Source organism: Sycon ciliatum, chromosome 2 (assembly GCF_964019385.1).
Source record: "Sycon ciliatum chromosome 2, ocSycCili1.1, whole genome shotgun sequence".
In the NCBI taxonomy this organism is placed as follows: Eukaryota; Metazoa; Porifera; class Calcarea; order Leucosolenida; family Sycettidae; genus Sycon; species Sycon ciliatum.
Window position 1 is genome coordinate 9,230,047 of NC_088644.1, and position 14,906 is coordinate 9,244,952.

General features: G+C 45.9%; 1 protein-coding gene across 4 annotated transcripts in view; it reads left to right on the forward strand.

Moving 5' to 3' along the window:
- Positions 1–5,316: 5,316 nt before the first annotated feature.
- Positions 5,317–14,906, forward strand: part of LOC135808549 (leucine-rich repeat and calponin homology domain-containing protein 4-like) — a 14,134-nt gene continuing 4,544 nt past the window's right edge. For 3 of the 4 annotated variants that reach the window (XM_065321754.1, XM_065321755.1, XM_065321757.1), the window contains exons 1-12: positions 5,317–5,880; positions 7,859–8,000; positions 8,424–8,550; positions 9,330–9,435; positions 9,903–10,039; positions 10,750–10,806; positions 11,126–11,214; positions 11,712–11,919; positions 12,769–13,443; positions 13,765–13,823; positions 14,282–14,336; positions 14,830–14,862. In XM_065321754.1, coding sequence (XP_065177826.1) covers positions 5,724–5,880; positions 7,859–8,000; positions 8,424–8,550; positions 9,330–9,435; positions 9,903–10,039; positions 10,750–10,806; positions 11,126–11,214; positions 11,712–11,919; positions 12,769–13,443; positions 13,765–13,823; positions 14,282–14,336; positions 14,830–14,862 — 1,845 coding nt within the window. In that variant the 5' untranslated portion in view covers positions 5,317–5,723. Of the gene's footprint in view, positions 5,881–7,858; positions 8,001–8,423; positions 8,551–9,329; positions 9,436–9,902; positions 10,040–10,749; positions 10,807–11,125; positions 11,215–11,711; positions 11,920–12,768; positions 13,444–13,764; positions 13,824–14,281; positions 14,337–14,829; positions 14,875–14,906 lie in introns of all 4 variants that reach the window. The other variant, XM_065321756.1, reaches the window with a different exon arrangement.

Here is a 14,906-nt window from a genome sequence, read left to right on the forward strand (position 1 = left end):
TCATAGTCCTGTTTATCATGTTCAGCATAAGCGAAGTTGTGGATCATGCTTGCATGGTTGACTCCAACGCGTACATGCAAGTAATAATAAAAACGTCAGTCGTGTATTCTGTGATCGCTCCTGGATGTCGTCCTGATAGTCAATAATAGTAGCTATTTTAACCTGAATTCTTTTTTTAAACTTGTTTTCCTCCGACTTCTGCCCATGGCGTCCCTTGCTCAGCTGGTCAGCTGACAACAGTTACTCTCACCACCACGTTAGGAGAAGTCTATAAAAAAACTCCCCTAGCACGGGGCTCTACCAACTGTGGATAGCTGTAGTAAGGTCATTGTTTCCCCACACGGTGTCCCCCACCTTGTTTCATATAATAATAATAACTTTATTAGGATGACCCAAAGTCATGCTGTCAACCAACAACATGTGTGCACTAAAACAAGGTTTATCTATTACTTTCTATATAGCGCAAGTGCACACCCACTGTACACACTATATCAAAAGCACCCGATAGGGTACTCGTGCTACCCGTGTAGAAATACCCAAACTCGCTAGCTGACCAAACCCCTACCTGTTGCCCCCTGAAAAAAACACAGGCAAGTACACGTGGGCACTAAAAAAGTGTACATCGAGTGCGTAAATTCTGATGGGAGAATTAACTTCCCCTCTCTCTTCAGAATCGACGGGCCATCGATTGTGACGACGGAATTTGTGTAATCCGCGGCGAACGTGCGTCCAATGTAACCTGAGGGGGGGGGGGGGGAGGGGCACACAAAAAATGAGTGTTCTCCGCAGTGAAAAGCTCGCCGTGTCAGTGCAGTGTCACAGTTAGAGTGGCCGACGTTGATGCCGTGAGCCTTTCGATCCCGCCTCAATCCTCATCCGAGTTAAAACGCCCGTTATTGCGAACAAATGCCTACTTCGAAGTAGTAAAATTCAAAAGGATGGTGAGCCAATTAGATTATGGGGAAAAAGGAGAAGGACAAACTGTTACGAGTTACGACTAACTGAATGTCTCAGTACTCCTTGTCAGTTTTGTGCCATTTTGTCGCACTCGTTGACTGTATACGATCTGGTTACGTTGGTGGAGAGTTAGTCATAACTCGTAACATTTTGTCCTTCTCCTTTTTTCACCATAAATACCGAGTAGATCACCTTACTTCCAGTACAGTAACACTCTAGTTACACCAGGGAGTAGTAAAATTACTACTCCCTGGTTACACTAACTGTCCTGCATTTTTACCATCACTCATCAGACTCTTGATTTACTTTGCAGATAGCCACATGTAGATGTAGCCACACTGGTTAGTCCCCGGCGGATAATTCTAAAACAATTGGCAGATTCTGCTTGAAAAGCCGCGAACTGAGTGAAATTGGCAGGATCATACAAATCTTATGGCACGCACTTCCCTGCCAATTCTGCTCTATTTCTTCATTCACATGCCAAACATGAACAACCAATTCCATCTCCACCACGTGTGCTCTCAGGCCGACCTCACACCTGCAACATGACTCCAAAGTCCAAGTGGTGTAACTAAGGTCGGCCAGAAAGCGCACATGGAGGAGGTGTAATTACTTTATTGATGAACAGGCCAAAAGCTGCTGCTTACCCTTTGAGAACACACCCAACATGCATGAAATATTTAAAAAAAAGTTGGTTAGAGCATTGCTCGCGACTAGCAAGGTCCCTGGTTCGAGTCCCGGTGGTGTGACTGATGATTTTTTTCTTTCTTTCGTATCTGGCTTGCAAGTGTTGAGTTTCGGAGAGAAAAGAGCAGTAAGAAGGCATGTGGCCTCTAATTTTCTAACATTTTGAAATAATACCAGCCTGAAAAAAACGGTACCAAATTCTATCAAAGGCTAACACTGGTACAAGTCTTGTTTGATAGACTAACAATGACGTTATGTTGATTAAGCCTATAAGCCTTTCGCCGATTTTGGTCCCTTTGAGAATGGCCGAAAATCTACCAAGTGTTGTTGCAAAGTGCGTTTACGAAGGAATGATGTTGCTGCAAGCATGACCGCTCGAGCTCTCCACTTCCGAGTACTTATAGTACTAGTGCGTTGAAGTCGTGTGACTCTTGTCCTTTGACCTCCTCTCAAATAAACATAAAGCTATTAGAAAGATTGTTACCAGTAAAATCCCCAAATCGGCCGGCCGAAAAATTCGCCGAAAAGGAAACTTATCGAAAAATCGCCAAGCTTTTCGCCGATTTTGGAGGGTTTCTTTGAGAATCGCTGAACATCTACCAAATCTTCCAGTATCTCACCAATTCTGAAGCCAATATGCCAACAATTCTTTCCGCCGATTTTCCAATATATTCCAATTTTGCAGCAGATTTTTGTCAGCTGATTTTGCAGCCGAATCTGATGTATTTTTGAGCTTAGCGAAAAGCCGAGTGGGCGAAAAAAACGGGCCAATTTGGGGAAAGCCTAACCCATACGGTTCAGATGGTCCCAACGGACCGGGGCTCTACCAACCGTGGATGGTTGCAGTAAGGTCACTGTTTCCGAACACGGTGTCCTCCACCTTGTTTCATGCTGTCAAACCAACAACATCTACATAGGAAGTGTACAGTATGCGTGTAGCTGTGCTTTTCACACTGCACCATTGCAAAAACACCGTACGCCATGCAACTACCCGATCAGGTTCTCAGGAGCAAACTCCTACCCTACTACCCACTCCAATTACGGGTAGCACGGGTACCCTACTACCTGATGACACCCTTAGTTTTTATTAAATTAAAGAAAGATGATTTTTATGTGGTATGGCACGAGGAATGCAGCGAGGAATTCCTGTCGTTCGTATACATCGCCGCGATTCGATCATTCTGGTCATTCGAGAATTATATACATGTATCTGGGTGCAGAATGTCTTATCGAACGCGTCCATTTTGTGTCATGCAGGATTGTAGCCTCTCCCAAAATCGGCCATTTTTCTGCCTATTCAGCTTTTCGCTTGGCTCAAGAACACATCAGATTCGGCTGCAAAATCAGCTGATTGTTCGCGAATCGGCTGCAAAATTGGAATATATTGGAGAATTGGGTAAAATAATTGTTGACATACATGTATTTGCTTCAAAATTGGTGAGATATTGGAAGATTTGGTAGATTTTCGGCGATTCTCAAAGGAACCCTCCAAAATCGGCGAAAAGCTTAGCGATTTTTCAATAACTATTAAGTCTCGTTTTCGGCAAATTTTCGGCCGGCCAATTTTTGGATTATCAACTAATGATCTTCCTAATGGCGAATGTTTGTTTGAGACTTTGAGAGGATGTCGAAGGACACGAGTCACAAGACCTCAACACACTAGTACTACAAGTACTGAAGTAGAGAGCTCGAGCCGTCATGCTTGCAGAAACATCATTGGTTCGTAAACGCAATTTGCAACAACATTTGGCAGATTTTCGGCTATTCACAAAGGAGCCCTCCAAAATCGGCGAAAAGCTTAGTGATTTTTCGATAAATCTCGTTTTCGGCGTATCTTTCGGCCGGCCGATTTGGGGAAAGCCTATTGTTGGGGTTGATACTAATGTTCTCTATCACAGCATGAAACAGTTCGCAGTCAGACATGTAAACTGAAATAACTAAAATTGTTGTTGCACCTGCAGTGATCAGCTACATGATTGCACAATGTCATGTACATGACTGTACAGTCATGTGACTAGTGTAGCTAGACTCATGATAGCTACAGTCATGTGACTAGTGTAGCTAGACTCATGATAGCTACAGTCATGTGACTAGTGTAGCTAGACTCATGATAGCTACAGTCATGTCGACTAGTGTAGCTAGACTCATGATAGCTACAGTCATGTGACTAGTGTAGCTAGACTCATGATAGCTACAGTCGTCCTACCCTTATAACGATAACCGCTATAACGATGTTACCCTTATAACGACATTTTTCTGTCAAACCAAACCACTCCATTGACTTGTGTATACAACGCCTTACCCCTATAACAATATTGCTATATTAAATAACGATATTATATAATACCCCTATATTGATATCAAGCGAGCTGACCAATCGACATTTTTCATTTTATAACAATATCTAGCAGGGAATATGTAGAGCCCACTATCCAGGTAGGGCAAGCTTCACTTGATAAGTCGCTGGGACATGACGAAATGCAATGGGGGCACCAGTGGGTACCTTGTTGTGTACATAATGTGCATGTACAAAAGTTTTTAAGCTATGAAGAGTGTAAAAAATGAATAAATCCATGCATTATGACGTATGTGTATGGAATGAACCAGTTACCCCTATAACAATACATGTATTACCGTAGAATCCCGCGGATAAGCCCACCCGCGTATAAGCCCATGCCCGCGCATAAGCCCAGGGAAAGTTCGAACATCACAAAGCTTCATCGTAAAGGCCCATGGGCCTAGGTCATATCGAGGGTCCATAAATTATGGACTCTTGGCCATACCATGTACGTAGTACATGCACATTTAGTTTTTTCGTACATTTCAGCACAATCATCGGTTGTTTTTGTTTGCACAGTGGTTTTCAGCAATGTACTTCTCACTTCCTTGATACTTTTCAATAGCACAACTTGGTGTCGGCGTATAAGCCCATGTTCTCGTATAAGCCCACCGAAATGTCACCTTGTGAAACAGATAAGCCCATGGGCTTATCCGCGGGATTCTACGGTACCCTTATAACAATATTTCTTGGTCTGACACAAATATCAATAATACTGATATTTGTGTCAGACCAAGAAGTATTGTAAGGGTAGGTCGACTGTAGCTACACATTACTCATTAGTCGCTATTACTAGTATTAGTCGCTACATGTCCAATGATTGTGCATGTGAATAGCTAGAATGGTAGAAATGGCCCATCGTGAGCTAGCTCGACACACATACATGTACATGTACGGTCATGTAGTCACTTACACACTTTACTGCTGTGATTGTGAAGGAGCTGTCCAAGCGATGGCACTTACACAAGTAACTATGCTGTGTTATGACTGCGACTAGTATGTAGCGGATGCAGCGCCGCAAGTCTGGGTCGAGGATATGTCGACAAGTCAAAATGATAATCGCCATATCGGCGGGCTAGGTGTTCATGCCGCCAATGCCAATGGCAATGCGTCAGCTGAGCCTAACAAGTACCATCCATACTGGACTGTGCCTGTGGTCTGTATAGTTGGTTTATCAGTATCACCCTGTTCGTTGACACTAAAATTTATCTAAACAACTACTACTACTAGCGCACCTAGCTACATACTACACAGACGGTCTACTACTACCACGACTCAGCACTGATTCTGCAGTCTTGCCGGTAGATCCACTGACCGTACAAATCTACACAACAAAATGAACAATGTAGAGTCGTTGGCACAGCTTTTACTCCAGGTTGAGGTCGTGAAGGCGTTGAAGTAGCTCAGCGTCCTGTCGCCCTTCGGCCGGCTGAGAAGTAACAGTAAGGCTTTGGAAAATGTTCGTTCTAGGACGATTGTTGCGTAGATAGTAGCACTTCACACTGGTCATGGCCGCGAACGACTACTACTAGAAATACACCAGCAGAGGTGCGAGATAGCCCCTGGCGTTCTGATTGTTACTGCTGGGGCATTGTCGGACATGTAGTGTCCACAGACAGTACTACTAGTATGTACTAGAGCACTTCAATTGTGGAAAATAATTGTTTGTCTCAGAAACATTGTCGTGATTTGTTAGGTTTCTCTAATTCCAGTTGGTTGATCTGATACATAGCCTGTAGCAATGCCCGAGCGATCCACAACCAGCACACTGAATGTGCCTGTGGACAAACTGCTCGAAGATGCGGAAGAGACGGGTCATCTTCATCTGGCCGGTAGAAAGATATCGATCTTTCCTCCAACTGCGTCCAGCTTCGATCTTTCGGACGTGATAGAAATGGGTGAGAGTCAGTGTGGTGCTCGATACAGGCTGCTGGTACTTTGTACTTGTTACCGCGTGTATTGGTTGTCTGCGGGGGAAGTCTTTTGATGCTGGCCCGTGCGCTGGTGGTGCTGCTGCAGGCAGCGTGCGACAGACTGCACGGTTTGGCAAACTAAACCTGTTCTTTGCGGGAGTCGAAAATAAGTCCTGGAGGTGTGCTCGCTACAGTCCCCGTGAGTCAGTCACTCACATGCATGACCGAGCAACAATCTGCGTTTGCTTTTAGAGCCTTGGGAGTTGTGGCTGTTACAGCATGTTTGCGAGGTGCGCCACGCAGCGAACAACCATCACCGAAATGCAAGGAAGTGTCCTGAGGATATTAAATTGATTATTTCCCCCTACTAACTGTAAACACTCAGTACGAACTAATGTCATTGCTCGCTTCGACGAGTGACGGACACAGAGCGGTTAAATATTATTGTCACGAATGGCTGATTTTGAATGATGAGAAGGACTGATATCATTGACCACATGGGAAAAACAAAACACACAAATCTGCTTTTGAGTAAGAAGTAATCGTATAATTGTTAAAAGTGTAGATGTGTCTGAAGAAAGCAAAATATTTGTTGAGCTGCTCAATGATTAGAAGATGAGCCCCAACTGATAAGACAAGTCGGCGATTGAAAGGTCATTCTGTATCAAATTAATATTTCGCACATTATCCGTAAAGTCAAATGCAGCCGTTTGCGTGCTACTCATAACTCTCTCTCTCGCCCCCCCCCCCCCATCTCTCTGTCTCTGTCTCTTTCTCTCTGTCTCTCTCTCTCTTTCTCTCTCTGTCTCTCTCTCTCTCTCTCACCCCATCTTTCTCTCTTTCCCCCCCCCCCCCCTCTCCAACGGTCTCTTTGCCGTGAACAGTGTAAAGTTAGTTGTTCGCAGAGAAGAGACCGTTGGAGAGATGGATCGGTATGGGTTAATACTAGTTCACCGGCACAGGAGAGAAAGGGTAAGAAAAGCAGGGATGCCAGAAGGTATGTTAGGGTGGTACAGTCAACTGCTGGACTGTGTGCTGTGTGCTTCGGCGCACAGTTCAGCAGCCAAGCTTTAACACATGCAGAACCAGCTGAACATGACACTGAACTGCTGGGCAATAATTATTATGATAGCATTTTTAGGAAGCGTGTCATGTTAACACTTCCCAGAAAAAAGCTGCCACGTGAAATGCAGCCATCGAGTGTCACCTAACAGCGCTGACAATTGTGTTTATCATTCAGTGCAGCTTCATGAGCGTGATGCCAGATTTTTTAAATATACAAAAACAGATGGTGGCACGTATGTATTCTAACAACCCTTTGCGAGGGCTCGTCATCACCCCTTTTAGAGCCAGCTTGCATTTGGAGAAGATTGATGGAGCACGATTGATTATGTCTCCTATACGGACAATACTGCTCAATGAAATCCAAACGAGCGGGGAAAGTTCTTGCCCTGCCCCTTTTCACAGCCCAGTGTTACCAGGTCTAGGGCTGCACAGCGCGCCCTGAGCGTACTTGACTGTCTCAATCAGATTTCATTGAGCAGCACTGTACTTTCTCTAGTGAAAAAACCCTGAAAAAACTCAAAGCAAACTGAGAATTTTGGACCAAAAATGTTCGGTGCACATGGTCAGGGTTCATTTTGTCCATGGCAACAGGGGTTTCCCCTACAGTACATAGTCCGTGCATGTTGCAGCACACTTTAGGGGTATGCATGGGGGGATCAACACTTTTGCAGCACCCTGTATACTGCTAAAAGGGAATATGAAATGACAAAATTAATGCTAGACGACCACTGGCACATTTAATCTATGGATAACACAGAGCATTGCTGCGGATCATGCATGATTTTGCAAGGGTCTGGTATACCTGGCACTTTTAGTATGAACCTAATCTAGTGCATCCAACTTCTGCTGTCCACTAAACTCCTGCCCAATTCCCTGCGTGTGTTGCATCGTCTTACAGACTTGTCAGAAAATCGATTTGTGGAACTACCGGAGTTGACAAACTGCATGTTTTCCCTGGAGAGACTGGTCTGCTACAACAATGTACTACGGACGATTCCGAATTTGAACAACCTAACGTCCCTAGTCCATCTTGATCTAAGGTAGGTTGCTTAGCCTGGTTGGCTTCCGTTCATCCTTGTCTCTGTGGCCACAGGTGACTGCTTGGCAGCGGTCCATGCTCTAACAGTGCATGATGTTAAATGGCTGTTTCCTATGCTTCCAGTTATTGCTCGTATGTTACACTTCATGAGTGTATAGGGTGTCTATTTGACAACGTTTGACATTATTTTTGTTTCTGTCCACAGCAATGTTTAGCTCCCCCCCCCCCCTCTCAAACACGATCTCTGTAGCTGTGTAAATGTCAAAGATCAACGGCACACTATGTAATCTTGCCTTCATGTTGGTCAACCAGGTATACCTTTTGATATCACGCACCTTTGTTTTGAAACGCGTTTGCCTATTTGTGTTTGTTCCTCTGTGTGTGCATGTGTGCGCGTCTGACCCACACACTCTTCTGAATGCAGCCGTAATCATATATCTGAACTACCGTTGCACATATGGAGGTTACCACTCAAGACGCTCAACATTAGCCACAATCGATTGTACGCGCTGCCAGAGGAAATGAGTGATCTTTCGTCATTGATGGATCTGGTAGGTCGCAGGCTAGTTTTATTGCCGTATTAAATGTTAGGCATTTAAAATGGCAAACTTCAGTTGATGCAAGTGTAGATGTTTTCACCAAGCCACTAGATTGTGCAGATTGGTATGGCGTACTGGCCACATGTGTGAATCACACGTCATGCTTGCCTTCAATGGGTTTGGCCTATACAATCATGTACATGTACACGGATGCCAATTTTATCTCCGACCATGAACCGATTGTTGCCTGTTGTTACACCCACTGGCGTGACTTAATTGAGATAATTTGCGGGCACTAGTCTGGAGTGATTTTGTGCCATTTTCACCATCAGTGAATGCGTCGAACACAGCATGGTACATGTGCTACAGAGCTGCTCAATAAAATCTGATCGAGAGAGTCGAGTACACCCCGGGCGCTGTGCAGCCCTAGACCTGGGAACACTGGGCCGAGGAATGCTGCAGGGTGGAAACGAGACTCACGAGATTGGATTTCATCGAGCAGCACTGAAGCTGCTAGCAGCGCCGTGTGCCAGTATTGCAACTATAGTAAAACCTGAGACTAACGACCACCCCTTGGCTTGGGGCCAGAGAAAGCGGTCTTTAGTGGCAGGTGGTCTTTAGTTAGACGTTTGCACCGCACAGCCATGTATGAATGTGAGACCGTCTGTGCCTGAAGCAGTGGTCTGTAGTACCAGGCTGGTCGCTAGTCATGGTGGTCTTTAGTTACAGGTTTTACTGTACTTCGAAGTAACTGTCTTTTGCTTGTATCCTGTGGCTGTGCAATGATGTAGGATGCGAGCGGCAATGAAATAGCGCTGCTTCCAGACAGCATTGGTCAGCTGATCAATCTTCGAGACCTGAATGTCCGTCGCAACCACCTTACTGAGCTTCCTGAAAGTGAGTTATCTGTGTAACAGGATTCATCAGACTAATATATCAATATGGTGTTACAGTACTGTCGGTCGACGAAGAACTGGGGATGGGGTGTCAGCCCTTTAGCCCAGGCCATTCTTATTTTCATGTACTACAGTTTATGCATACTTGAGTCACGGTATGCATTGGTATGCTGTGGAACTCCAGGCTGGTCGGCCTTTGGTGCTCCGTTCTTTGGCGCCCGCCAGTACTTCATGCGTCACAGCTCATTGCACGTGACAACATTACAATGGTTCAACCGAGGCCAGTGTTGGCTATGCGACCATGTTGTGCTTGAGTGTGCAGTGTCTTTTGTTTGAAGTGTTTTTGTGTTTGTATTTATTCAACATTTCCTGGCTCGTCAAACGACTGCCAATGACAAACGAATGTGAAATGAAGACTTAGTTAGTGTTGTACATGTACGTGTGGTGTGCCGTGTTACTTCTATTCAGCATTGACCGCCATGAAGCTGGTACGTCTGGACATCTCCGTGAATCGTGTCAGTCAGCTGCCGCTGTCCATGATAAAGATGATGTCGCTCATGACTCTCATCCTTCACGACAACCCTCTCGTGCTTCCACCGACCAGTGTAAGGAATTGTGTTCATGGTGCAGCTACTGATGCTTCCATCTCTGATAATCTGAACCTGCCGGTGCTTCTATTGCTGCTCTTGCTGCTGGGACCACTGTTATGTCTGATGTTGGTGCTGTGCTGCCGATAACTGCTGCTAAATGGTTTGTCACTGCTGCTGTCATGGCTTAGCCAGTAGGTTTCTTGCCTTCGCCATGTATATTGCGCGTCAGCGTAAGGGAATGCTCCCGCTGGTACTGATGCAAAGCAAAGCCGTGGTTTTGCATTCCAAGTCGATATTGTATGTACCCAGCTCTTGTTCTACACCTGTGTATGTACATGATCTAACTTACAGTCCATTTCAAAACTATAGACGTGTAGGGTTTTTGAAATATTTCAAATTTGGCTGGAACTTTTTGAGAATAGTTTTCGGAATATTGCTCAGGACCGCTCCGCAATAACTCTCATATAGTTTCTAAACGATTGGATAACAGACGCCCAATTTGGAAAAAAAGATGCACAAAGTGATCACAGATTTTATGTGGTATAGATGCTGGCATAACGGTTTTTGCCTAGGTACACGTCTAGTTTTGAAATAGACTGTAGACTGGGCATTTACATTCCTCAGAGAGCTACCGGCTGCATTTAGCCTGCATTGACACTGGCCAAGGTTTTAAAAAAGCACTATTCCTGATGTGTTCTTTCCACTCCTGATGGTGTGGTTTTCAGATATGCATTCGTGGCCGAGTTCACATTTTCAAGTACCTCAAGGAGGAGCTGGATAGGGTGAGTCTCAGGGTGTCCGTGTTATGGGGCGGGGGGTTTTCAGCATGATAATGTTACTCCCTGTCCCATTTGAATGCCCTGTAGGCTACCTCTAATTCTGCAGTATGTGTCATGGGTGTTAGAATCTATTCTGATCAGATGAACCAGTCGTGTTGGGAGGACAATAGCTACTTCACTCACTCACTCAATCACTCTCTCTCTCTCTCTCTCTCTCTCTCTCTCTCTCTCTCTCTCTATCTATCTATCTATCTATCTATATCCCATTTCCACTGGTGAACACACGAGTTGTTAAAAAATCTGTCTGATTGGTATGTCTCAGGTGAACGGCAAGGATGACGGGTTAAGGCGACTTGCTAAGCGTGACAGCAGAGCCATGCGGAATCGCAACCGAGATTCCAAAGGAGCAAGGTATGGTGGTCGGTGAAGGCAGTTTGCCACTCAAGATGCTGAAGGAAAAACTGTTTCGGAGCATTGAGTTCTGAGAGATCTGTGCCTTTTGATCAACCAGATCAAAAGATTTCCATTCCTTCAAGATGGTTTTTAGACTCAAGCCAGAATTCGCTGTTAAGGCATGTCAGCATACCAGTAGACTATATTGAAGGGTCTTTGTAAGAAGTACAACATTTGCCAGGAGTTCGACAGGAGGCAAATGCTTTACTTGAGTTTCCTGGCTCATATTTATTTTGTAGAGCTGCAAAACAGAGTTGTCATTTATCCATACGTATTGGTGGCAGTGTTGGATCTTTTTTCGGTTCCAAAGGCCCGTTCAATCTGGCCAGGCTTGACATGCAGTGTGTGTGTGTGTGTGTGTGTGTGTGTGTGTGTGTGTGTGTGTGTGTGTGTGTGTGTGTATGTGTATGTACTTGCACGTGTGTGTGTATTTGGTTGCATATTTCTCAATACAGCACTGCCCGAGGTCACAATCCATCACCACGTGCCAGCCGCTCGCTGGAGGAAGAAGTGGCCAGCGTTGCCAACAAGCATGGGTTGAGCTGGGGATCCAATGCCAAGCCCGGGGCAGCTTCTCAGACTGGTGTAGCACCCACCGCCGGTACAAGTAGAGGTAGCATAACAATTACCAAGGCGCCAGAGAGACCCAGACCTCCAGTATCGGTGAGTAGTTTGTTTAGCATGGTCTAGTTGCTGCAAGCACAACATGGTTGCAATGAAGGATGAGGGTCACTTTCGGCAATTTTGATGCTTGGATTTCTGTGCTTGTAAGTTGTAGTATGCTGTTGATATTTTGTATATACGCTCATACCTCGGTTATCCGGACCCCGGAGCTCAGTACAGACACTTCAGTCTACCGGGCACCCTCCGGGCGAGTTTCAGTGGAAATATTACTACTCTTTTGTCACTTTTGTTATGGAAATAGTGACGTCGCATGCTATAATTATCTATTGCCTTTCCGCATCACAATGTGTGTGATACGGAGTTACGGATATTTCAAAGTTACGGGCAGTGGCCGGTCCCGGACCGCCCGGATACACGAGGTATGAGTGTATGTTGTTGTAGATGGACTTCCTAGCCAGGTACATGTTCACTACACCATGCTGAACACCCGTCTTGAAGGCTCACGTGTCTTTGCACAATTCAGGGAGGTCACATGCATATGGCAAGCACTCGCAACAGCTCAAGGTCCACTGAGTATCCTTTCACTGAAATGTGTCGTGTGATGGTGCCGGGTTGATTGTTGTTCATAAGTTAGTGCCTTACTTAATGACTGAATGGATATCTTTCGGCCGTTGGGGTGGAACATGATGATCACATTCACGCGACTAGACGAAGACAGTTTGGGGAATGTCATCACACAGGAAAACAATACATGTACATCATATTTACAGCAATCACCTTGTGTAATGACGTGGTCGGCAGTATTGGTCACTTGCAATCTCACACTACTTACTCAAGTACTCTTGTCTAACTCTAAGTCTTGTGCGCTACTTCACCTGTATGTTACAGCACGACTATGCTGTGCTTGAACCGCTACCGGTTGACGCTCCGGGACTGAACGGCGAAGCCGACGACGCCACACCGACCTCCTCACCGACGACTGATCGCCGCTCGGCCTCTCCAATCGCCGCGCCAACGCTGTCCCCCATTGCCGTGGAGAAGAAGCCTGTTACCACCACCACCACCAGCAGCAGCAGCAGTGCAACATCCGCAACTACCACTGCGAGTAGCAGCAGCACAACCCCGGCAACCACCACTAGCACAGCCACAGCATCAACAGCAACCAAGCCAACAAAGACTGCAGGTAGCTCAAGTCCTCGGGGCGCCGTCAAATCAACAAAACCCCTATCCACGGGCGCGCCGAAGACGACGGGAAAGTCCCCAGTCCTTGCCAATCGTCCCGGTACATCAAAGGCCAGTCCAAGTACGGGACGTGTGGGAGCATCCACTGGAATAAAGCGACCATCGACTACATCATCGACAACTGGTACGAAATCAACACGACCTACCACCAGCACAACCACTACAACCGCAACGAAGAAATCGCCGCAAGTGGCGAAGGCGACTGGAACTTCAAAGTCGAGTTCGCCGAAAATTGCTCGTCCATCCACCGCCACGTCCTCCGCTACATCTCGTCCTGCAGCTGGCAAACCTTCTGCTGCTGTCAAGCCGTCCGCACAAGAGGTAAGTAAAGTGCCCGTGTTTAGTACCCCCCCCCCCCATGGTGCACAAAATGCCCCAATTTTTTTTACACTTCACAGGTGGTCTCGGTCTTCATCCATGTGCGTGTATGTGTTGCTTACGCCCAGCAATGCATAGCAAATGTCTGAGTCATGGCGGGGTAGTATGCATGGTGATCTGTCTCGTGGTATTTAGTTTGGTTGGTGTGTGTGTGTGTGCACGTGCGTGTGCATGTGTGTATGTGTGTGTGTGTGTATGTGTGTGTGTACGCGTGTTCATGTGTGCATGTGTGTGTAAATTCGATGCGCTCCGTTCCCTTCCTAGATCTCCGCAAAGATGACCACCAAGAAGCGACTGGAAATGGAGTGGCTAGAAAAACAAAAGTAAGCCGCATTTACATGTACATGTATTTGTATGTATGTAGTATTTGGCTGGGGCCAGTGTAAAACAAAAAGGAGAAGAACAATACCGAGCAATGGATAAGCACACGACAGTGAAGGCTTGCAGCAAGCGGCGGTACATCTTGGGAGAAGGAGTACAGACATGCTGACTTACCTCTATATCTACATCCTGCAGTTCAATTTTAGCCAGACAGAGACGGAATTGTTGAGTGGCTTGTGATGTGTCCATAGCAATGTATGCTACGGTACCAGAGATGTGTGCGTGTGTGTGTGTGTGTGTGTGTGTGTGTGTGTGTGTGCATGTGTGTCTATATTCGTCTATGTTGCTTGATTGTTGCTCAACAAAGATCAAACATTCACACATCTGTGTGATAGAGTGCATGTATTGGCTTCCCGTGACTGTGTCCAACGTTACATGTACCTGTCCTGGATGTGTGCAGGGAAGAGGAGAGACGCGCTCGCAAACGCCAGGAAGAACTTGTTAGCAGGAGAAAGGTAAGGACATGACACATTTCCACAGTCACTTTTCAGTGGTCATTCTGTGTGATGCAAACACGGCATGCATAGTTGCGTTATCATGCTCTGCATATATGCCGTGTGTTGCCATATAAGTTATGACTCCATGTACCTATACTAGACCTCTGTTGTAGATACTCACCCAACCGTAGTACAGCCTACAGAGTTTGTTTTGTGTAATTCTGGGGTGTATACCAGCATATAAGTGTGTATGTGTGCGTATGTGTGTGTGTGTGTGTGTGTGTGTGTGTGTGTGTGTGTGTGTGTGTGTGTGTGTGTGTGTGTGTGTGTGTGTGTGTGTGTGCGTATGCGTATGTGTGTGTGTGTGTGTGTGTGTGTGTGTGTGTGTGCGTGCGTGCGTGTGTGTGTGTGTGTGTGTGTGTGTGTGTGTGTGTGTGTGTGTGTGTGTACATGTGCGTGTGCGTGCATGCATGGGGTATGTGTATCTGCTTGTGTGCTGTTCAATATTCAGCAACAAGAGCAAGACCAGGCGAAAAGAAATAGAGTAAGCTCGAAGGTATTGCCAAAAGTTTGCACATGTACACTGCC